Here is a 25,706-nt window from a genome sequence, read left to right on the forward strand (position 1 = left end):
GATCAGACAAGACGGGGTTCTGAGGAAGAAGTGTGATGAGGTCAGCTTCTATTCCATAAGTGAGTACTAAATCAAGGATGTGATTAAAAGTGTGAGTGTGTTTATTTACCCTCTGACAGAAGCCAACAGAATCAAGAAGCAACTAAAACGCAGTGGCCAGAGAATCATCACTGACGTCCACATGGATGTTAAAGTCACCCACTTCATGACTTTGTCTGAGTTCAATGCCAAGTTAGACAGAAAGTCAGGGAATTCTTCTAAGAACTCAGAATAAGGTGCAGGAGGACGATACAAGCAAACCACATTTAATAGTTGTTGGGTTGATTTGCTGGAGCAGTGGTTTTAATTTTAACTAAGTTGCTATAAATTACTCCTCCAGATTTGGGTGTAGGCTTATAAAGCCTCGGGGCAGACACAGTTTCTCTCGGCTGGGTGGGTGACAACACGAAGGAACCCACAGAGGGGCGTGTTAAACTGCAGCTCTGCCTGCTGGTCTGAACTCTGGGTGCTTGTCAGGGATTAGTATGGCTAATAAATTGGCCTATGTTCCTAGATAAGAGAGATGCACCATCCAAAGGAGGATGGACGCCATCTCTCCGAATCAGACCAGGCTTTCCCCAGAAGGAGCTCCAATTGTCTATATAAGCCACGTTGTTATCTAAGCACCACCTGGACATCCAGCGATGGAATGAACGCATGCGGCTAAACATGTCGTCACTCGCTAAATTGGGCAGCGGGCCACAGAAAATTACGGAGTCCGACGTTGTTTTAGCGTAGTTGCACACCAAAGCCATGTTTACTTTAGTTCAGGGGTGTCCAAACTGGTCCAGTAAGGGCCGGTGTGGCTGCAGGTTTTCATTCCAACCAAGCAAAAGCAACACCTGATCCAACAAATGAGCTGTGTGGACACAGCTTAGTTGATCTCAGTAGAATCAGGTGTTGCTTTTGCTTGGTTGTAATGAAAACCTGCAGCCACACCGGCCCTTACTGGACCAGTTTGGACACCCCTGCTTTAGTTAATTCCGACTGGTGAAGCCGGGTGTCACTAGCGCCGACATGTATTACAATCTTACTGTATTTAAACTTACGTTTTGCCAGCAGCTTTAGATTTGCCTCAACGTCACCCGCTCTGGCCCTTGGGATGCACTTTATGCTCGCTGGAGTCTCTACCTTCACGTTGCGGAGAACAGAACTGCCAATGACTGATGTCGGCTTCACAGCGGGGCTGCGAGCAACAGAGCCGACATGTAGAGTTTTACTCTCAGCGGGTGTGTCGCTGAGTGGGGAAAAGTGGTTGGAAACATGAAGGGGTTGGTGGGCAAACACGGGCTTACTGCGTCTAGGTTTCCCTCGTGATGTCACCCAGCGGGACTGGCTAGTTCCCGGCTGCTCGGGAGCTGCAGGGGAGCTGCTAGCGGTGGCTAGGCTAGGTGGCTCTGCATCTGCTAAGGTGGACTTAGAAGCTCCTGAAGGTAAAGGACTAGCGCTAGCTTCCATGTTGCGGAGCCGGGTCTCTAACTCACTAATTCTCGCCCAGGATTACAAACAAACTACACTTATTACACGTACCATTAGCACTAAAGGAGGCAGAGGAGTAACTAAACATCTGGCACATGGAGCAGTAGAGGGAGGGAGAGGCGGAAAGAGAGAGAGCAGCCATAGCTAGTATGCTAAGGTGAAGAGTGTACCTATGGCAAATATAACAAATAGAACGGGGAATTTCAGAGCAAAGTCCTGCTAAAGACTTAAGTGACAGAAACCTATGTATTACACCAAAACGTCGTATACAGTGGTGCTTAAAGCGATTAAATTAGCAGTTCACCTGAGGGGGGATTGAGAGAGTCGAACAACACAGCGACAGTATTACAGGCAGGAAATGACGTAACACGCTCACCGTAAGTCTTGAGGAGGCCTGCTCACCTGGAGGCCTGGAACTGTGAAAGACCATAAGAATGTCACGTATCCTCTTGTCAAAACAGAGCTTAAATATTTGGAGCTTACCACATGGATGTGTCAGTCATTTTCTTAAATGCATACCTTCATCTTGTGTCTTCTCTGTCACGACAACAGGTGACACCCCATCTAATGATGGCTGTGGGGACAGCTGTGATTGGCTCTCTGCAGTTTGGCTATAACACTGGTGTAATCAATGCCCCTCAGAATGTGAGTATCTTAATGTGTAAGAGAAAAATGATAAATAAGGAAAAAAAGACAAAATATTTGATATAATCAGGGCTACAATTAAGTACATTACTGTACATGAATCTTTGTTCTTGTGATACTAAACTATTTTGGTGATTTCCAAAGTATAGACCAAAGTTCTCTGGTGGGCTTTGTACAGTAGATAGTGCAGCAAGGCCACAATTTCATTTGAAAAAAAAAAAACAACTAACAGACAGACATACAGATAGATAGACACACTGATTGGCAAATTCACCAACTTTTTGTAAGACAAACTGAACCTATTTGGGTTTTTTGTGATTCAGATCATTGAACATTTCTACAATGAGACCTGGAACAGCAGATTTTCACAGCCCATCCCTCAGACAACTTTAACAGCTCTGTGGTCACTATCTGTGGCCATCTTCTCTGTTGGTGGAATGTTTGGCTCACTATCTGTCAGCCTGTTTGTTAACTACTTTGGGAGGTAGGAGTCAAATGTGAAACAGCATTAGTAATTACTTATTCCCTCAAAATGATGAAGAAGCCCCTGATGAATACTGTTTTCATTTCTTCTATAGGAGGAACTCCATGCTGATGGCCAATTTGCTAGCCTGTATTGCTGCTCTGTTTATGGGCTTCTCAAAGCTGGCTGCCTCCTGGGAGATGCTCATCATTGGACGATTCATTGTAGGACTGTACTCTGGCCTGTCCACTGGCTTTGTGCCCATGTATGTTGAGGAAATATCACCTACATCTCTCCGTGGAGCATTAGGCACTCTGCATCAGCTTGGTGTAGTGATTGGCATTCTTTTGGCACAGGTGAGTCCCTTAAACTCTCCACCTTTACTTTTTAAGACCCAGTTATAAAATGAGAAAACAGTGGTCAGATAGCCAATAGTCAGCAAAATTTCCATGTATTTTTTTTTATCTTGTTGATTCAACCAATTATTAAAGTGCAGCTTTAAAATACTATGTTTTGGAAATACCAAGTTGTTCTTTATTACCACTGCAAAATCTTGGGAGGCTGTTTGATTTTCTGCTCAGTTGACCCTGTCACTTAATAGCAGTTCACGAGTCCAATATTGTATTGTAATTAAAGGCTCATCTACCCACACAGCCAGCTCCTAGCCATATGTGACATTATCACATCAAATCTCTAATGTTGTTGGGCCAGATTTGAAAACATAGATTGGTGAGTGAATGGTACTAAATGGTAGTAAAATTGTATATTATTTGATTGTAATCTTCAAAGTAAGTGTAGATGAAAACACAAGATACATGAGTCTGAAAACTCACACTGGCCATCACAACTTCTGGACACTGTATTTGATATCTCAGCATCCAACCACATTATCAGAATATGTTCCCTTTGTCCTCACCCAAATATCAGAGTTGTTTCTCTTCGGCTGTCCAGTTGTCCCCAAATGTTCTCAGTTTACACAGAAACAATACTGACTTTCAAGGACAGCACTTGGGGAAACATACAATTCATCAGACTTGTCCCCAATGTCAAAATAAGTCTTTAATGGTCACCACCTGATGCAAGTTTGCAGAATCTGACAAACAGAAATAATTTTACAGTTGTGAATTTTTTTTTAGCCCAATCCAGGAAGGGGCTAAAATTGCCAAAACCATGGCATGGAGGTTTTCCCTTTTTCCTACTTAATTTCTGAGTGCAGAGCACAGCACGGGGGCACACTTGCAGCAGCCTGCAGTGCTCTGACATTGGGAATGTGAATGATGGCACAGGGCACTGCCTTGCAAATCCAATCTGTGGGGGCCTTACCACTCTTCTCTTAAATTATTTTACAGGCGCTAGTTACACCACTGTATAATATGGCTAGCCATCTCTGAAAATGAGGCCTAATAGGTACTGTTATTTGTGTAATTACAAGGTACACATTTGGAACTCCAACCCAAAATCTCAGGTTCTTAATTCATATCCATGGTCCTTATCCCACTAAATTAAATGGTTGCCTTATTCTTTGGGTCAACCTGATTCATGAACTCAGTAAGCCTGCCTTGTCATTTGATGCTCCATGTTCTTTGGAACTTTAAACAATGGACTTTTGGATAAACTCCTGGCCAATTCAAAGCCTTGATTAAGTAGTACAGTGTATCTATCCCTGCTTTGACTGATTTAATATTACTTATTGTACTCTTTCAGGATAGGCAGAGCTGCATTTGCTTTGCTCCTTAAGTGCAATATGTATTCTGCTGGTACACTTAGCTCCATGTACCAAAAATAGGGCACTGCAGTCAAAAAAAAGTTTGAATTGAAAATTTGATGTTATGTGGGATTGTGTGGCTTTAACCTGAATGAAATACAAGAAATATGTGTAAGCAGTGTCTTGTGTGTGTTGTGTAGATTTTTGGGATTGAATCCATCTTGGGGAACGCCTACCTCTGGCCCCTTCTGTTAGGGTTCACTCTCCTGCCAGCGGTTCTCCAATGTGTCCTGCTGCCCTTTTGTCCTGAGAGTCCTAGATATCTTCTGATCAACTGCAATGAAGAGAGCAAAGCCCACAGGGGTGAGTGAGACATTGAGCCCTATCTTATGCTCATCCAAAATCCAATCCACAGTTAGAAAGCGTGAGGTGCAATTGCTTTAATTTATTCAAAATGTGTCCAAATCAATCCACCTTCTGCACTGTGTCTGTATATATATATATATATATATATATATATATATATATATATATATATATATATATATGGGCCTACAATGACTAAAAGTACTGAACACAGAACACATCACCATTTTCTCAGTAAGTATATTTCTATAGGTACCATTGACATGAAATTTTCACCAGGTGTTGAAACAACCCATGCGTCCCACTCATGCAAAGAAATCAAACCCTAGATGTCATAAATTATGTTTAATAAAATGGAATGACATATGGAATAAGTATTGAACACAAGAAGAAATGGAGGTGCTAAAAGGAACGGAAAGCAAAGACACCAGCTGAAATGTCAAAGATTCCAGAAGAAGTTAGAAGGAAGTGAGAGCCTGCAAGGCTGGAGTCAAGCGCCAGGAGAGAAAACCCAGATATAAACCATGCATACCGGCTGTAATCATGGGGAATGTCCCTCTCTTTCCAACAAGATGGACGAGCTGTCGGTGCTGACAAAGATCCAGTGGGAGTACAGGGAGAGTAGCCTCATATGCTTCAGAGACATGACTGAACCAGGACGTGCAGGACTCTGTTGTCACCCTGGATGGATTCACTCTCGTGCACTCGGACCAGAAAGTGGCAGAGAGCAGCATGAAGAAAGGAAGAAGTTTGTGTGTGTTTTTGAATGACAGGTGGTGTAACCCTGGGCACATCACTGTGTTTGTACACAAGAACAACTCTGCAGTAGAGACACTGAGCTGGTAGCAGTCAGTGCTCGGCTGTACGACATCCCGCGGGAATTTTCACACGTCACTGTTATAACCATGTACACTATGAACATCCCGCCAGCAGTTGACACAGCTGCTGCGTGCGAGCGCGGTGTCAATGGTGCTGACCAGTCACCCATATGCCCTCCACCTCATCTCTGGGGATTTTAATCATGTCCCCCCTTTTAGCCACTCTCCCGAACTTCACACCGTATATGAGCTGCTACACAAGGGACAATAAAACTCTGGACTTACTATATGCAAACACCAAGGATGCACACAGCAAAGGTGGGGAATGACAGGACAATGCAGGGGATCAGTACTGGGCAAACCAGTTAAACCAGTTCTTCAAAAGATTTGACTCTGTTCCCCTGCCAGCCCCCACCAACTCTTCTGCTTCGTCACACCTCATCTCCTCCCACCTGCAGCCTTTTACACCCTAGCTCCCCACACAGAGCTCAGCCCTCCAGCCCTCCCCATACCTCCTCTGAATGTCACCAAACACAATCCCTGGACTCATCTCCCCAGTCACCCCCCCTCCCAGCTCTTATCACCAACGACCAAGTTAAGCCTGGTTTATGCTTCTGCGTCGCGGCGACGCCGTACCTACGCCGTCGACGCAGACCCCTACGCAGACCCCTACGCAGACCCTACAACGTAGCCTGACGTGCACCTCCAAAAAATCCAGACTACGCGTCGTGTCGTGAACGTCATGACTGTGATTGGTCTGCGCAGGGTCTACGCCGTTGCTACGCCATCGCGGTGACGCAGAAGCATAAATCAGGCTTTAGGAGGGAGCTCAAGATTACCAATATAAGCCAAGGAAAGCCATAGGCCCCAATGCTATCAGCTCCAGGTTGCTCAGGAAGTGTGCAGACCAACTCAGTGATATTCAACCTGAGCCTCAGCCTGGACACAGTGCCGGTCCTATGGAAAACCTCCTGTGTAGTGCCGGGTCCTAAGATAGTCCATCCAAGTGACCTACGCCACTACAGACCTGTCACCCTGACCTCTCACCTGATGAAGACCATGGAGAGGATCGTCCTCAGCCACCTCTGCACTGTGGTGAGCTCTGTGCTGGACCTGCTGCAGTTTGCCTATCATCCTGGCATCGGGGTGGATGATGCCATCATCTACCTGCTTCATCGGGCCCTGTCTCACCTGGAGTCCCCTTGGAGCACTGTGAGGATCAGGTTTTGTTTTTGTTTTGTTTTTTTACTTTTCCAGTGCTTTCAACACCATCCAGCCATCCCTGCTGTGTGGGAAGATGGAGGAGGCCAGTGTGGACCAACATCTGGCTGCTTGGACAAATGACTACCCATCTGACAGACCACAGTACATGAGGACGAACAGCTGTGTGTCACATGTAGTAACCTACTGCACGGGGGCCCCCAAAGGGATGGTGCTCTCTCCATTCCTGTTCACCCTCTACACTGCAGACTTCAACTACAACTCCAACCTCTGTCACCTGTAGAAGTTTCCCGATGACTCAGCCATCGTTGACTGCATATCAGAGGGGGACAAGCAGGGGTACAGATGGGTCATCACGGACTTCGTGAACTGGTGTGAGCAGAACCACCTGCTGCTGAACACTAATAAGACCAAGGTGCTTGTGATTGATTTCTGTGGGAAACCTCCCCCACACACAGCTGTGAACATCCAGGGCTTGGATATGGAGATAGTTGACTCATTCAAGTACCTGGGTGTTTACATGAATAATAAATTGGACTGGACTGATAATACCAATCACCTCTACAAGAAGGGAAAGAGTCACCTCCACCTGCTGAGGAGACTGAGGTCCTTCGGGGTTAGCAGGGCCCTACTCTGGACTTTTTATGACATTGTGGTGGCCTCTGCAGTGTGCTACATCATCGTAGGTCATTCCTGCCTGCAGCCATCAGGCTGTACAACTACAGATGATGAACGTTCACATTCAACTGTCTGTTTGGTCAGCAATTTGCAATTATTGGTGCAACATATTCCTATTTTTCATACTTGATGTAAATATTTTTCTGTAAATTATCCAGTGTAAATGTTAATATTTTTTGTTTCTTATTTCACAAATATTTTTTCTTTCTCCTATTTTATATTATCCTTTCTTCTTCCCTCTGTAAATGCTGCTGAAACTGCCTACATTTCCCCTGTGTGGGGAAACGTTTACATAAATGTATTATTATTAAATCTATCAGTAATTAGAAAGCCCCTTAGATTAATATCTGGTTCAGTTCTGAATGATTGACTATAAAAACATCTCATTGCCAAGGTGTCACACAAGAAACATCTCATGATGGGTAAAAGCAAAGAACTTACTCAAGACCTTCACAACCGTATTGTTGCAAAACATACAGATGGCAATGATTACAAAAGGATTTCTAAACTTTTGAACGTTCCAGTGAGCACTGTTGGGGCCATAATCCGGAAGTGGAAACATCATATCACTATTTCAACCGGCCATGACCAGGTGCTCCTCGTAAGATTACTGACAGAGAAGATAAAAGAATTGTCAATCAGAGTTGTCCAAGAACCAAGGACCACTTGTGGCAGAGCTTCAGAAAGACCTGGAAGTAGGAGATACAATTGTTTCAAAGAAAACAATAAGAAATGCACTCAACAGTCATGGCCTGTATGAACACTCACCACGCAAAACTCTGAAGACTCTGAGAATAGTGAAGAAAAAACATGTTGAAGCTTGAGTAGAATTTGCTGCACAACATTTAGACAAGCTTGTGAAATTCTGGGAGAAAATAGTTGGACTGATGAGATTGAACTCTTTGGATGCCATGGCACACACCATGTTTGGAGGTCAAATGGCACTGCACATCAGCCCAAAAACAACATACCAACAATGAAGTTTGGAGGCGGGAACATCATGGTGTGGGGCTGTTTTTCAGCTTACGGCACTGGTAAACTTCATGTAATTAAAAGAAGGATGAATGGAAAAATGTACAAAGACATTCTTAATAAAAATCTGTTGCCATCTACCAGGATGATGAAGAAGAAATGAGGGTGGACATTTCAACAAGACAATAATCCCAAACACAAAGCCAAGGAAACTCTCCCTTGGTTTCAGAGAAAGAAAATAAAGCTGCTAGAATGGCCCAGCCAATCACCCAACTTGAATTTTTTAAAAAAATCAATGGAAAAAAAAAAACTAAAGGTCAGGGAAAAGGCCCACAGAACCTTCAAGATTTGAAGACTGTTTGTGTGGAAGAAAGTGCCAAAATCACACGAGCAATTCATGCAACTAGTTTCTCCATACAGGAGGTGTCTTCAAGGTGTTATTTATGATAAAGCCTTTTTTTAACCAAGTATTAAATACATTTAAGTAAGAATGTTCAATTCTTTTTCCCTGTTACTCCATTTTATTACACATAAATGAAAGGGGGACAAGATGGTATATGTTTCTTCTGACGGAGCCTGAGGGCCGTCCACAATGTATGAACGGAGTAGGAGTGAGATGAAATCGCACTTACCTGGGCTCTTGCATCAGGGATCCACACAGGCCATCCTGGAGTGAGGTGATTCAGGCCTCTCACTCCGTGTCTTCTGTAGAACACCACAGTGCCCTTCATTCTATTTTCTCTTTCCCTGGCTATGACAGGCGTCCCATCTGGAAGATCTGGGGCGAGGAAAGAGGGAAGCGTGTGTAGTCGAACAATGAACAATCACATCCTCTGATCGTGTCAAGTTTAGTTTTGCAATTTCTACATACCTTGAGTCCTAGTCCACTACAAGTAGGTGAGTGCTGTTGTTGAGAGAGAATAGGTCGGCACCTACTCTCTGCTAAGGTCGCTCTGGAAACTCATTGGGCATGAGTGGCTCCACTTGGTTGGCATGTTCTTGATGCAGGTTGTGCATGTTCTCACAAGGTCATTTAGATGGCTGTTTAGGCCGGGCCACCATACTGCTTCTCTAGCCCACTCTCTGCACCATGTCATCCGCTGGTGTCCTTGGTGTAGAGTTTCCAGGACAGAGCTGCGCATCGCTGGAGGTATGATCAGTCTGGATCCTCTGAGCAACAGTCTGTCCATCACAGTAAGTAGAGCTCTCTCTGACCATTATGCTTTTACTAGGCCTGTGAGCTGGCAACATTCTGGCCAGCCTGTCTTACAGAATTAGATGACCTGTGTTCACACACTGTCCTTTTTCAGTTCATCTTTTAGTTGTGCAAGGTAAGTAGCACTGGCGGGCAGGCTGTTCACTACCTCATCAACATAAATGTTTGTGTCTTTCATCAGACTTTTGTTTGAGTCTGTGAGAATGTGCTGGGGCAGAAAGGTGCATGTGAGAGTGTGTCTGCTGTGTGCAGAGCCTTATCTGGGGTATGGAAGATAGAGTAGCTGCAGCATATGAGTTGGAGCCATAACCACTGTATTCAGGGAGGGAGCTCTGTCAGTGCCTGCTGTCCTAATAGACTCACTAGAGGTTTGTGGTCCCTCTCAAGTGAGAAATGTCTCCCAATGAGAAAGTCTGTGAATCTCATGTCAATCTGAGAACCTGTGCAAACCTTTGTTTGGTTACAGGCATAGCCCGTGACGCATACGCAACATATCGTCACTCCTTCTGGCTGGAGGAGGACAGCACCTAATCCATATGAAGACACATTAAACTGACAGTTTCAGCTCTTTATTGGGGTCATAGAGTTTAAGTACTGGGGTTGACGTGAGGTCCCTTTTCAGCTGATCAAAACCTTTTTTCAGTGTTCAACCCTATTTCCACTGTTTTTTGTTTGAGAGAAGGTTCCTCAGCGGCTTGTCCTCCTCTGCCAGCTCTGGAATGAATGGTGGCGCATGGCTTCAGTTTTATACTGTTGGGCTGCTGCATCATCCCTAAACCCTAACATAGCTTGGGTGTGACTCTGTCATTTCAGTTTTGTCTGTGCTGTCGACTCTTGCCACTAGGTAAAGCCTGAAGTTTTCTGGTCTACTCAGCAAGGCTGTGTGCAAATCATTGATCACATAAACCTCTTCTTTGACCACTTGTTTTCCCTTACACAGTGACTCACTATACTTTAAGCGGTATACCACCTGGGCCACACAGTACTTCTGGCTTGTCTAACTGGATGTCTTTCTCTGCAATAGTGTGGTATATCTGAGCTTGGGCAACTGAAATATCAGCTCCTATGTCTATCTTAAACCTGACTTTGTGGTTTCTAATGGCTATGTCTGCAAACCATGGATCTATGCCTGCATCTGTTGAGCCTAGAAACAGTCGTATCTCACCACAGTGCTCACTACTCTCTACTTCACATATGAATTTGGCCGCTGATTTACATACCTTACTGTAGTGTCCTTTTTTCCACAGGTATGGTATGTGACCTCTCTGACTGGGCACTGCCATTTACCATGACTAGGAGACTTTGGAGGACTGATGGCGATCTGATGTGGGCGCTTTGGTTGGCACGGCACTGTGCACTTTTGGGCCATTATGTTCATACCGCATCGAGTCAAGACTGAAATTAATTTTGATGCAGAGGTAAGAAGGAATTGACATCATGTAACCAATGTTTTTCAGTGCTAATGAAGCTTCGGGGCACTGATGATGTGAATGAGGATATGCAGGAGATGAAGGAGGAGAGCCAGCAGATGATGAGAGAGAAGAAAGTGACCATACCTGAGCTGTTTCGCTCTCCCAGCTACCGCCAGCCCATTATTGTTGCGATCATGCTACAACTTTCACAGCAGCTGTCTGGGATTAATGCTGTAAGTCAAAGGACCAATAAAAGTATGTATTATCACATTTACAACCCAATGTGTAACTAGTCTGACACAAAGATACATAAAGATAAGATGATTAGACAAACACTATTTTTTAAGGAAAAGTTAATAAAATGTGTTTCGTGAAAGGTGTCAAATCTCAACCAAACAAAGCTTTTCAATGTGTCTGCTGGTTGTTTTGGTTTAACAGCCAGTATCTTAGCTGGTTCAAGCCTCATTGCTGGTTTGGTTTTGTTGAAGCAGGCAGTAGGTTACAAGTTCAAGTTTAGTATAGAAAAATAATAGTAATAGTCACAGAACAAAGGAAAATAATTTCAATAAATTTAAATTTAAACTGGTAACCAACATCAGCCTGTGAGTGATCTGTAGGCTTTTTCTGATGATATTTCATAGATTGTCGGTGGAAGGAATGTGCTATACATACAAACTGGTGAAGCAGTACGTCCGCCAAACAAACCTATTCAATTACATTAATGTGATATGCCTTGCATTGTTAAATTCTCACATATAGTTCAAAGAAATAGTCATAGTGAAACACCATATAATTTTGCTCTAGACTTTTTTTCACCACTCTTTTCCTCAGGTACTACTAGATTATTCAGAAGCTGCTATTTATTGATTTTTACAATTTTTGTGAGGTTTCAAAAACAAAAATAAAGGAAAATGTGAGAGAGAGACTGTGTGTGTGTGTGTGTCCCTCTTGACTTAAGTATACGACATGTGATTCGTCCACTTCGTAGATAGGAGTCAAATGACACAACTAACACGCATTGTCATGATACTCATTATGGGCTTTGTCAAGACAGCACACGTAAAGAAAGCCCAGTATCTGTCCAACTGCTTCATATTACCGTTCAAGTCTAGATAATTAACAAACCACTGAGTTGACACCAGACAAAGCTTAACATGCATAATGTGTAGACTTCTTCATTTTTGGCTAATAACTTCCATCCATCAATATACTGTTTGATAGGCAGGGCTGTAAATAAGTGTGGGTGATCTGTTTTTTTGCCCTTCAGATGAACACAAACGCATTCAGTTCAAGCATGAGGGACTTGGCATTCCTCACAGATAAAATGTCATGTAGTAGATGGCTGTGTATGATTTGTGTTATCTGCAACATAGGGTAATACTTATCTTAGAGAACACCTCACCTCAGAGACAGTCAAATACAGTCAAGAAACAGCAAGAGTGCTGTAAAGCCAGCCTCTATTTCAAAAGTCATAATAAAGCTAACTTCCACATTTTTACAACACACATATACACTAGGAATTACTTTAAGGGTTAAGAGAAACTGATTTCAACATGAAATGATCTTCTGGTGAACATGTTTTCAAACAAGTGTCTGTTTCCACAGACCTGTTTCACTTCAGAATAATACACCACCACCCTTGGAACACACAGAAAGGCTGAGGCCAATCCGACGTACATTTTCAAAACTTAAAGCCCTATATATACAGTAGTTTAACTCTTATCATAATTCGGATTATCATTATAGGAAACCGGGTGACATGGTGGTGCAGTTGTTAGCACTGACACCTCACAGCCAAAAATTTCTGGGTTCGAGTCCCAGCTCGAGCGCAGGGTCTCTCTGTGTGGAGTTTGCATGGTCTCCCCTTGCCTGTGCAGGTTTCGTCCCACAGTCTAAAGACATGCAGGAGGAGGCTAGGTTAATCTAATACACTAAATTGATTGTAGGTGTGGTTATAAGAGTGAATGGTTATCTGTCTATATGTGTTGGCCCTGTGATGGACTAGATGGACCCTTTCTCTTGCCTGAAGGCAGCTGGGATAGGCTCCAGCCCTCCTGCAACGATTAACAGGATAAGCAGTAGAAAATGGATGGATGGATGGATTAAAAGAAACTGCCTGGATTCAGGACAACCCAAAAAGGTCTAGGAAAACTGTTCTTATGCTCTGTTATCCTCTTCAGGTGTTCTACTATTCCACTGGGATTTTTGAGAGAGCAGGTGTGTCCCAGCCTGTCTATGCAACGATCGGAGCAGGAGTTGTCAACACTGCCTTCACTGTTGTTTCTGTAAGGACTAAGGGGACCGTTCTAAGCAAAAGCATTTGGTTTCATGTTATATGGTACATGTATTAAACATATTTTTCTCTTTTTGTGCAGTTGTTTGTGGTGGAGCATATTGGTAGAAGGCCCCTCCAGCTCATTGGTCTGATGGGAATGGCCATTTCTGCTGTTCTTCTAACTATTGCCATGGCCTTGTTGGTATGTGTGACACCACACACATTTTCTTGAAGTAAATGTTTCATACGAAAAGGCTTAACCAAATAAATTACAATATTTTAAACGGGAGTATTTGCCAGAATGATTCTGGATGATGTTTGTTATGAAATTGAGCTAGATAAAAGGTGGCATGATGAATAGATATTCTGCTATGGTCCCATCTGGTTTGTATTTTCAGTTTTGGACTGTGGTCATCGAGTCAGTCAGACTTTTGAGTTTCTGTCCTTGCATTGTACCTTGGGTATCCTTCATGCGTCAGTTGAGTGTATGTGTATGTGTATATATATATATATATATATACATATATACATACATACACACGTGTGTGTGTATATATATATATATATATATATATATATATATATATATATATATACATACATACATACATACATATATACATACATATATAAATACACACATATTATATACATAGTAAGAGCTCTGGAAATGACTAGCAGGCCGTTGTAGTGAAAAGCTTAGGCTTTTTAATGAAGAACTCAATGTGGCTTCAAAAACTCATGAAGCAAACAAGTACAGCCTGTTACACAGGGGGAAGAGGCAGGAACACAGAGATGTACCTACATAGTTCCCAACATGGCCCACCCCCAAAAAAGGCTACATTGTCCCCCACCAAAAAGTTCCTCATCCCTGAGGGAACACACAAAGTCTCAGATGCGAACTGGAGGCCTCCTCTGCACCTTGGCCTCGGTGTGGGGGGCAAGGGGAAAGGGGTCTTAGCTACTGGGGAAAGGGAATTGGGGCCCAGGGCCATCAGTCTCTGACAAGGGGCTGTTGCCCCAGTGGTTCAGGTGTTGGGAATGGGGGGATGGGGAAGAGGTTAAGGGGTAGGAGACAGTCACTGGGAAGCCCCATGTGGCCGGGGTTGCGACAGCAGGGGAGTGAGCAGGGAAGGACAGGGATGCTTACTCATCTGCAAGACTGCCTGAAAGACATTAAATCCTGGATGTCCTCTAACTTCTTAATGCTAAATTCAGATAAAACTGAGGTCATCGTGTTTAGACCTAAACACCTCAGGGACACGCTCTTGAATCGGATCTCTACTCTAGATGGCATCACCCTAACTCCGAGTACAACTGCAAGGAACCTTGGGGTCATTTTTGACCAGGACCTTTCCTTCAGCTCCCACATAAAGCATGTGACTAGGACCGCCTTCTTCCATCTGCGAAGTATCACTAAGATTAGGAATATCCTTTCCCAGAGTGATGCTGAAAAACTGGTGCATGCATTTATCACTTCTCGGCTGGACTACTGCAACTCTCTCTTGTCAGGACGTCCTAAATACTCTCTAAAGAGTCTCCAGCTGGTCCAGAACGCTGCAGCGAGGGTTTTGACGGGAGTTAAGAAGAGAGAACACATCTCTCCCACTTTAGCTTCGCTCCACTGGCTTCCTGTAGGATCTAGAATCGACTTCAAAATCCTTCTGCTGACTTATAAGGCTCTCAATGATAAAGCTCCATCCTATTTGAAAGAGCTCATTAGTCCCTACTGTCCGACCAGAGCACTCCGCTCCCAGAATGCAGGTCTTTTAGTGATTCCCAGTATCAATAAAAACAGACTGGGAGGTAGAGCCTTTAGTTACCGGGCTCCTCTACAATGGAACCAGCTCTCTCCATGGGTCAGAGAGGCAGACACTTTAACTACGTTTAAGTCCAGGCTTAAGACTTTCCTCTATGACAGAGCCTTCAGTTAGGACTGGTTCAGGTAGCTCTGAACCATTGATAGCTATGCTGCTATAGGCTTAGACTGCTGGGGGACACATCAGGTTACATGGAGCCTTTGCCCCCTCTCCTCTCCTCGCCTCTCCTCTCCTCTCCTCTCCCCCTCTCCCCTCCTCTCCTCCCTGCACATTTTTGGAACTGTCATTACCATAACTTGTTGCACTTTGTACTTTGGCCTTGGTGTCTCGCAGTCTCTCTGTTTCCACAGATCCACCAGAGCCCCAACCGCCGCCTGCATCACCCCCCCCCCTTATTCCCTACTGTTACACCGGCCTGCGCTCCCCTTCCATGAACCAGTCTGCCATCCAGTCCCCCATCAAGCTGGCTTGCTCTCCCTGCCTCCCCTTCCAGAAGCTTCCTTCTTCAGCTGTTATTAACATTTCCATGTTTCCCACATTTTGTATTGTAAACTGTTTTCTTGTCTGTAACAACATCTACTGCACGTCTGTCCGTCCTGGGTGAGGGGTCCCTCCTCTGTTGCTCACCCTGAGGTTTCTCAGATTTTTCCCTGTTCAAAGGGTTTTCTATGGAGTTTTTCCTCAGTCGATGTGAGGGTCTAAGGGCAGAGGATGTTGTTATGATGCCATGTAAAGCCCTTTGAGACAAACTGTTTGTGAAAACGGGCTATACAAATAAAATTGCCTTGCCTTGCCTTGCCTTGCCCGGCACCTGAGGAAAGGAGCCCCCCGATAAGAAACTCGTCTGTCCCTGTGAAGTGCCAACTTCCTCCTGTTGAGGGGCAACTGTACTCTGTAGACAACCTCCCCCAGCCTCTCCAGTTCTCTGCAGGGCCCTGCCCACTGGCTGTCCAGCTTGGGCACTGTCCCTTCTTCCCTTGAGGACCCTGACAATTTCTCCCAGCAGGAAGTACTTTCCTTGGGTACTTTCGTTGTAGTTCCACTTCTGCCTCACACTGGCACACTGCTGCTGTTCTTGGGCAAAACTGTGGGCTGACTTAAGGCAGTTTTTTAGATTCCTGGTATACTCTCTCCCCAACATGAGAACGGCCAGCCGGCGTGACATCTGAGCTCTGGAGCGACACACCAGCTTCCTCCCACAGTCCATTGACCATAGGTGTAGCTGTGTGTTGACCCTGTGATGGACTGGCTACCTGTCCAGGGTGAACCCCACCTCTTGCCCAAAGGCAGCAGGGGGACTTGGTGGTGATGATTCTCATCCCTGCCACTTCACATTCGGTTGCAAACTGCCCCAGCAAGAGCCGGAGGTCATGGCTTGATGGAGCTAAGCAGACTACATCATCTGCAACAAGCAGAGACAACATCCTCCTGCCACCAAACTTGACCCCCTCCACCACACAGCTGCACCTAGAAATAAGGGCAGCCTTGGTGGAGTCAAGCCCTCACTCAGAACAAGTCCGACTTACTGCCGGCAATGCGAACTAGACTCTCACTACTTCAGTAGAAAGACTGAACAGCCCTTTGTCAGGGGCCATCCACCCCATACTTACTTAATCCATGTAGTGAAGTATTAAACCAACAATAGATCCTGTGAGTGATGTTTTGCAAGCAACAACATTGGTGTTGTTAGTGTTACAGTGGTTTCCAAAATTATTACTATGACAGAGATCAGGATCAAAGCACCTACATATGCTTTTATTGGAAACAAGCTGATCCCCATACAGACTATGAGTTGATTGACTATAATGACAGAAGGGCAATGTTTGATTTGGTCAGTCATGTAAAATTAATCACTTTTTTGGATATTGTTTGTGTATAAGAAGAGAAGGGTAACTCTTTAAGGGAAAAATTGATTTCTATCTTTTTAATGTTGCATTGCTCCTGAAGGATTCACTCAAAAAGAAGGAATATCTCGGGTGAAAAAACAGAAACACATAATGCAACTATTTGCCTTGAAATTCCAAGTTGTTTGGAAATCAGATATTAAGTTGGCACAAAGAGGCAGTTCAGTTCTCTCAACTTAATGTTGCAAGTCCACTTTACTAACTGCAGGTTCAGTAAACTAAGGTTTGTTTATAAACACAACATTCAATTTTGTGGGTTCAACTTCTAATTTTGCATCATATGAACAAATGATTGTGTGGAGCCAACTCCAATCTACATCAGCTCAACAACATTATATAGTGGGGATAATGTGCATTTTCAAGTTCACCTCTCAGGACTTAAAGTCCACCTCAGCATCAATGACTTACATTTGCATAACAGTACTGTACTTACCAGAACAGGCGTCAGTTGAGTGTATGTGTATGTGTATGTGTATATATATATATATATATACATACATACACACGTATATATACATATATGTATTTTTATATACACACACACACATATATAAATACACACATATTATATATATGTGTGTGTGTACATATATATATATATATATATATATATATATATATATATATATATATATATATATAGTAAGAGCTCTGGAAATGACTAGCAGGCCGTTGTAGTGAAAGCTTAGGCTTTTTAATGAAGAACTCAATGTGGCTTCAAAAACTCATGAAGCAAACAAGTACAGCCTGTTGAACAGGGGGAAGAGGCAGGAACACAGAGATGTACCTACATAGTTCCCAACATGGCCCACCCCCCAAAAAGGCTACATTGTCCCCCACCAAAAAGTTCCTCATCCCTGAGGGAACACACAAAGTCTCAGATGCGAACTGGTGTTCGACAAAACCATTTAATAATTTCACAAGGCTATTTGAGTGGGTAAAAAAAAAAAAATTGAGTGGCAATAGTTTTCTCCATTTCATCCCACAAACTGACCCACCTGTCACCTAGGGTACAAGGCACTTTAAAAGAAAGGAGCAAGTACTCCACAACGACTACGTAACCAAGATAAGTGATGGCACTTTTGAGAAATATGAAAAAACGCGATTAGGACTGTCTAGTCCATCTTAGCGTTCTTTTCATACCTCTAACTGACCTTACTGGTAACAAGGGTCCAAGTGTGTGTGTGTGTGTGTGCGTGCGTGTGTGTTGATAAAAGGTTTATTAAACTTGAAAGACAGGAGTAGGTGCGCAACTCCAAAGTACATAGTCAATAAAACAGCTTTCACCTTTCAGAGATAGGGGAAACAATCTGGACTGCCTAATCCATCTATCCATCAGCCAGACATATACATACCTGTGTGCTTTCCAGAACATACAATGCTTGACAAATCAACAAGACAATCACTGCTATCTTTAGTTTCACAGGCTCTTGGACATGAGCTTCTTCTGGAGTCCATTAACTCTCGAAGAGCAAGTGTCTCCACCATTGTTCATTATCACCCTTTGTATTACCTCTAACATGTTCTTGAGCTCTTTTAGGTAATGAAAGTTGAAGACATAGAGCAAACCCATCAGCAGGATGAATTTCTTGGGTGTACTCTTCAGATTCCAAAGAATTATATGCTCCTACAGAATCAGTGCACTATCAATCATCTCCTTGGGGACAGGGCATTGAGGATCCTCCTCTGTAACCACCAAAATTCCAACTTTCATTCCTTTCACTGCCTCACCCTCTTCAGTTGGCCAAATTACACAACAAAGTAATAAAAATAGATTGCAAATCAGCATTATTCCTCAACACATAAAAATCAAGGGCAGCACGTTGGTGCAGTGGTTAGCACTGTAGCCTCACAGAAAGAAGGTTCTGGGTTTGAGTCCCGGCTCAGGCACAAAACTTTCTGTGTAGAGGTTGCATGTTCTACCCATACTTGCGTGGGTTCTCTCTGGGTACTCCGGCTTCTTCCCACCGTCCTAAGACATGCAATTGGGGACTAGGCTAATTGGATACTCTAAATTGACTGTAGGTATGAATGTGAGTGTGAATGGTTGTTTGTCTCTATATGTTGGCCCTGTGATAGACTGGTGACCTGGCCAGGGTTTACCCCACCTCTCACCCATAGCCGCTGGGATAAGCTCCAGCCCCCCCCCTTCCCCCCGCGACCTTTAACAGGAATAAGCAGAAGGCAATGGATGGACATAAAAATCAAGATCCATTGGAAACTTGGCTGGAAAAAATATCTGACGCAAACTAACGTAACCATATAAACGGAAGAAATTCAAATTAAAATATATCATGATTTAAAATAAATTGAGCAAGGAAGTCCCTCACTGAAACTAGAATAATTCACTTGTGCAGCGGTTAAGGAACTGGGCTAGCAGGTCAGTATCTGCATAAGTCAGGGGTTCAAATCGCACCACCAGCGTTGTCCCCTTGAGCTAGGCACCTATCCCTGAGTTGCTCTAGGGGAGATTGGCTCTGAAGGTATAGGTATGTGTAAGTCGCTTTGGATAAACGTGTCAGCCAAATGACTGAATGATTAAATACATACTCCATTTCAGCAGATGTCTTTCCACATGTCCAGGTTTTTACAACAAGACAAGAATATTCAATTGGACTCACCTCTTGTAAGTGAAGACGTTTCCAGAATCAATTCCTCAATGAGAGAGTAAGATAGGCTCACTTTACAATTGAAGTCCTAAGGACCAAAACTAATGCTTTGTAGGAAGGACTGACAGCAGTCCTTCCCGGACATGTCTTGGAAGCGGCTTCCAAGTAAACTCAAACTGCACAGATGGTGCAGCACACTAAAGGCAAAGAAAGACAGATAAAGAAATTCCAGAACCTTGAGTCCTGGTTCTGCAGTTCTCACCCCAGAGGTAAACATAAATGGGCAGTAACACAGAGCAATGTTGTGGAACAGGACAGCTAACAGAGCATGGTTGCGGAACAGGACACCCAGCGCAAATGGGTTAAGAATTTGTCAGAAAGAGTACTCTCTCCAGTCAAGTTGAAAGTCCTAGCAAAAGGGCTGAACTTTGCAGTGACACCAGATGGTGTCCAGTGGTGGATCTGGTCACAGCCACAGAGTCGGCTATAAGAAATAACAAGTTGTCTGAAACAGAAGCGGAGCAGTTTAGGCTTAAGGTATTAGCAGCACTCTCCAGTCCCAAACTTCCTCAATCTAACCTGTCTAGACAGGAGAAACTAGCACTCAACACACTGCAAAAAGTTCCAAATCACAATCTTACCAGAAGACAAAGGGAGATGTACAGTTGTCCTTATATACCTGATACTTCCCACCAGAAAATTAGAATTGAAGGAGCTTCTTGGATGAGAAGCTAAACGTCTTCTCTTACAAGAGGTGAGTCCAGATGCTTAAATTGATTATTCTTGTGAATTACGATGACCTGGATGACTAGAATATACACAAATACTTATAACAAGACATATTTCCTAGATATCCTATAACTACAAGTCATATCTTCTTTTGAATCAAAAAAGATTGAGATTAGCAAATGATATAGATTCCAGAGTGGTATTAATTCCTCATATACCTTACAAATTTTGAAAAAATAGGAGGGATCCTCGGGCTGCACGGTAGTGCAGTGGTTAGCACTGTTGCCTCACAAGAAGGGGGTTCCAGGTTCGAGTCCTGGTTCGGGCATGGGATCTTTCTGTGTGGAGTTTGCATGTTCTCCCCGTCTACGTGGGTTCTCTTTGGGTACTCCGGCTTCTTCCCACCATCCAAAAACATGTAATTGAGAACTAGGCTGATTGAATTCTCTAAATTGACCGTAGGTATGAACGTGAGTGTGAATGCTTGTTCGTCTCTGTGTGTTGGCCCTGCGATGGACTGGCGACCTGTCCAGGGTGTACCCCGCCTCTCGCCCGTTGACGCTTAGATAGGCTCCAGCCCCCCCGCGACCCTTAATGTGAAGGAATAAGCGGGATGGATGAATGGATGGAGGAGGGATCCTCATTCAGGAAATGGGACAATCCAACAACAACTGCTCTCTTCTGTTGATTTGAGTTCTGGACAACAGAAGAGGGGTTCAGCCCAGAAAGGACTGCAGAAGTAAAAATGTACACAGCATCTTCATTTGCTTATACTCTGGATACTCTGGAAAAGGCTCCAGCCCCCCCCCCCCCCCCGCAACCCTTTATAGGATAAGCGGAAGAAAATGGATGGATGGATGGATGGATGTTAGGGAGTTACCAATCTTTTCAGTGATATACAAGTGGCTATGACCTTCTGTGTGTGCAGTTAAAATGGGCACATTCTCCATTCATTCTGATAGGCACCTGCATTTACTGATGCTGAAATGAATGCTCAAAAGGTGTCACCAAATACGGCTGTCAAGTGAACAGACTTAAAGGACAGGCAACTGACCTTCAGCAAGGAAACTATTACTCACATCATCATCTAGAGACTCAACAAAAGACTGGAGTTCCTTGACACTCTGCAGTCTCTGTCTGGAAAAAATGCTGATCTAAAATGAGAAGAAAAAAAAACACGATGGCAGATATTTTTTGCTTAATTCAAGCAAAAATATCTGCCAATGAAACAAATGAAAATTGTCTCAAGATTTCTTGAAATAAGACATAATTTCTAAAACTGACATGACTAACAGGTCTTAAAATAAGTTTTAATAACTTGTGTTTACTTATATTTCACTTGGATAGTAAGATTTTTGTGTCTCATAATAAAGTTGTCATGCTTGAAAGTATGGCGTCAGATAGCTGTCAAAATCATGAGAGCGCAAATACAAACTAAACGAGCACAGGTTCAGGAATTGAGGGCATAAAAAACATAACATTGAGAGGTCAAAAATAATCTTGTGGCAATTAAAGTTTTGTCTCGAGCGTGTAAATTGTGAAAGAGAGCAGTTGTGAGACTGAATTGAACGACCCTCCTAAGAGTGCTGGGTCCAGTTGCCTAGTTTGATCTCTTTTGAGAAGCATAGAGAAAGCTATATTTTAACTTTTTAACCAAACCAAATGCAAAAGAAAAGGAAGAAAAACATACAAATGCGAAACTCATAATAAAACATAAAATAATGCAGTGAAAATGGTCCTGTATATTTTGCATTGCTCATCTCAAGGACATGCACCAGAGCCTGACTTAGATATCTTACTTTCTGTGGAGGACCAAACACGGAGGGGAACAGTGATGGCAGCACTTGCAGAATTTCAACAGCCAGTTGCGCTGTTGTAAAAGATTCAATATAAAACACTGGCCCCTAACTAGGAGGATAACGTCAACCTAATACTATATCAGTGAGACTATTCACTCAGTTCAGGGCAAAATAGAGAACTGAGTTGGGATAGAATTGAGAAGGATAGAGAAAATAGATGAAAAAGGACTGGACAGGAGTACATGAATTTGATAGTTAACAAGCCTGAAGCTTCATCCTCACTGTGATCGCATAAGTAGAAAACACAATTTTAACCTTTGTCCATTCCTATTTGTGGTTTCAGCATCTTTTTGGACACAGCAAAAAAACTGCACCTTCTGGCAGAAATGATCTTCCCTTTAATTCACTGATGAAGTTGCAGTTTCTCATGTCCAAAATGTGTCAAAGCTCATCCATACATTGTATCAAAACTAACATAATCACTAATATGATCAATCACATTAAATTGCACGGAGGTGCTAACAAGACGCTCAGACCGCACCACACACAGCGAAGGGGCAGACAGATGCACTCACATTCAGTGAGTATGGAGGGAAGACTGGTCACTTCTTCAAGCAGACATTGGGGGTTTTTCTCTCCTAAAACAAATAACAGACATCCTGTTGTCAGACTAATAGAATTTAAGATTCATTTCAGTCTTCTGGAACCTAATTCAACAATGAAATGTATTATTTAGACCAAAATATAATGAAGTGAAGCACCTGAGTGTTACTTATGGAGGGTCATAAAAAGGTTCCACTTGACTCAGCCAGCACCAGTGTGATTCAGATGAAACTTTATTTTGTTTTGATGCAGAAAATATATAGGCCAATACACTGTTGACTGGCACCCGGCAAATATTATTTTTGAATCCTAGGAAGACAGTCACCTCTTTTTTGATTGCCGCAGTCTGAACTGCTACTACCCTCTGTGGAGCGATCCAGAATCACTGTTGAGTCGTTTGAAACAATTTTATCACTGTCATCTGGGTGTTCAAGACGCCGCCTCTTTTTAGAACTGCAAAGATTAGCCAATTAACTGATTAGATTTCAACTGTTGTTTTAAAATTAAAGTCAGCATGTGATAGGTTCCATAGTAACATTTGGCTTAAAGTTGTAAGACCGGAAGAAATCACTCGAGCTTTGAGAAAAATTTTCACAATTTCAAGGCGTTATTCAGAATTGATCAAATAATTTAGACATGGATGAATAGAGTCATCCTCAACAAAAGTAATTATTAGTTACAGTCTTACCTCTGTGAATGACTCTCATCTTGTTTGCATTTTTGAGGAGATCTCACAGTTTGCAGTCGTTTGTGCAGCTGTATAACCACAGTGACCTGGACAAGACTCAATTAAAACATTCATCAAATTGCTACATTAAGTGGCCAGATGGAGTCTCTTTGGGCATCAACTCAAAGTGTGTCACACACTCATATATTCTTCAGGCCTTGATCCTGCAGCATTGGGAAGTATTGTACTTTTCTTTTTTGCCATTGCTGTAAGTTCTGGTTTTGATGGGTATTTGTCTGATCTTTGATCCCCTCTTGCCCTCAGAATTGCAGTCATACTGGTCATGCTGTTTTGGATGAGTCTGCATCTGAGTTCCTTTGACATCAGGCAGGTGCTTTCTAAGCCCGTTTTAGACAACTCAAAGTACTGTTGTTGGACTTGCTCACGTTTGGTGTCGGCGTGCAAATTATGTTCTGGGAATGATAACTTCACAACCTTTTCAGGGGTTGTGTACTTTGTAGGCTTTGTTTTCAAAGGGGCCGATGTCTGTTGCGTTGGTGAATCATTAATTGAGGAATTCCCCATGTTTGAGTCTTCTTGGAGAGATTCCAGCAACATTAAAAAATAATTAAGTGGAAATTTTTTTCACATTAATTGTGTTAAGAAATATTTAGTGGTTATTTTAAGTCATATGACTAAGAAACTGACCTCCTATGACACATCATGACACAAAATCCACACTGTTTTTCACCGAAAAGTTCTCTGAGAAAATAATTAAATAATTTTACATATATAGGTAAAAAGCATGCATATTGCATGCATATTGTGCATATTGCATACTTTGTCACTGTGATATAGACTGTAGCACACAAGGACAGACGACAATTTGCACATTTAAGGCAATGAATATTCTTCTTTGTGGCACTGCACTTTGCAATACATGTGCACATAAAACAATTTTTTTTCATTTGTTAAGAGCTGAAATGTGTATTTCTTGCATTTATTTATTTATTTTTATTGATATTTAATTTGCGCATTTAAGGCCATAAATGTTCTGCTTTGTGGCACTGTACCTTGCAAGACAGATGTATTGAATAAATTCAAATACAGTGAACAAATACTTTTAACTTTCCCAGGAATATTTCTTCCTCTTCTGTTACAGATACATCATGATATATCATAGATAAATTGTCTTGTGATGAACAAAATATCTCAGAATCACTGTGTAATGATACCATCATTATTATGTACAAAATTGTACTGTATTGTCATGGGGAGTACACCATTTGTATGTTGCGATTTTTCTTTCCTCACCAATTGCCGCAAATTATCGTCCTTTTTGGTGATGTGCAAATTGGCCACCCTACGTAAAACGAACGCATTCACATCATCTCCTCCAAGTTCAAGAAACCGAGGAGGACGAATCATGTGGCCAGTGTTTACCAGAGGCACAGGAGAAGACAGCCACAACCAACCAGACTGATGATAATAATCCTGCAGTCGAGGTTGATGGGACACTTTCTCCAGTGACTGAAGGTCATTCAAGCATCATTACTCAAACAGTAAGTCCGTATTTCATTAGCAAAAGACAGAGCACTAGTGACTGCAAGTGTTTATTTTTGTGCAAATAGTCATTTGTGCTATAATAATAATAATAACAATAATAATAATAATAATAATAATAATGAGCATCTAATAGTTATTCTGTTAACACATTTTACAATTGCCAATATTACAAAAACATTATCAAATATTTTGGTAAGATAATTTTGTTTTATATGAACCAGAAATTTGTTATAGATATTTTTTTCAAAGTCACCACACTTAATTGAAATATGTATAGAACTAGGGACAAATACAGTATTAAAATTACTGGATATAATTTTTACATATTTTCAAGGTCAACATTTTCCCTTTTATAATATGATTCTTGTTCATCTGTTTCAGCATAAATTACAAGAACCTGCCCGGGACTGCATGAAGGTTAACCTTTCTAAAGATTTCTTCTCCAGGCCAGAGAAACTCAGAGACTGACACAGGTACTGTAATATATGCATTTTTGTATTAAAATATATGTAGTGTTGAGCTCTGCAGATTGTTTTTTTGTGTGAAGTCTATAGTGTGGTATTTTTTGTTTGTTTGCTTTTTGTGATAATTCATTTGATGTTTTTCCCGCCTCCTTAGAGAGCTGTTAACCAGATGGTGAGTGGAGTCCAGCAATGTCAAACAGCATTACTGGAGTATCTGAGGCATCAAATGAAGAACATCCTTGAGAGTTATTCTGGA

The 25,706-nt window shown here is 42.5% G+C and overlaps 1 protein-coding gene across 3 annotated transcripts in view; it reads left to right on the forward strand.

Annotated features, from left to right (window-relative positions):
- Positions 1-25,706, forward strand: part of LOC147255831 (solute carrier family 2, facilitated glucose transporter member 1-like) — a 45,945-nt gene that overhangs the window by 11,309 nt on the left and 8,930 nt on the right. The window contains exons 2-11 of one of the 3 annotated variants that reach the window (XR_015117878.1): positions 2,071-2,163; positions 2,487-2,647; positions 2,742-2,982; positions 4,532-4,694; positions 11,060-11,247; positions 13,195-13,299; positions 13,390-13,491; positions 24,822-24,982; positions 25,368-25,459; positions 25,605-25,649. Coding sequence is in view for 2 of the 3 variants with exons in the window: in XM_086213845.1 (XP_086069971.1) it covers positions 2,071-2,163; positions 2,487-2,647; positions 2,742-2,982; positions 4,532-4,694; positions 11,060-11,247; positions 13,195-13,299; positions 13,390-13,491 (1,053 nt within the window). In the remaining variant the exon portion in view is untranslated. Of the gene's footprint in view, positions 1-2,070; positions 2,164-2,486; positions 2,648-2,741; positions 2,983-4,531; positions 4,695-11,059; positions 11,248-13,194; positions 13,300-13,389; positions 13,492-24,821; positions 24,983-25,367; positions 25,460-25,604; positions 25,650-25,706 lie in introns of those variants that run through there. The other 2 variants (XM_086213845.1, XM_086213846.1) reach the window with 2 other exon arrangements.

Source organism: Aulostomus chinensis, chromosome 9 (assembly GCF_037954235.1).
Source record: "Aulostomus chinensis isolate RoL2024-O1b breed Wild chromosome 9, RoL_Achi_v1.0, whole genome shotgun sequence".
Classification (NCBI taxonomy): domain Eukaryota; kingdom Metazoa; phylum Chordata; class Actinopteri; order Syngnathiformes; family Aulostomidae; genus Aulostomus; species Aulostomus chinensis.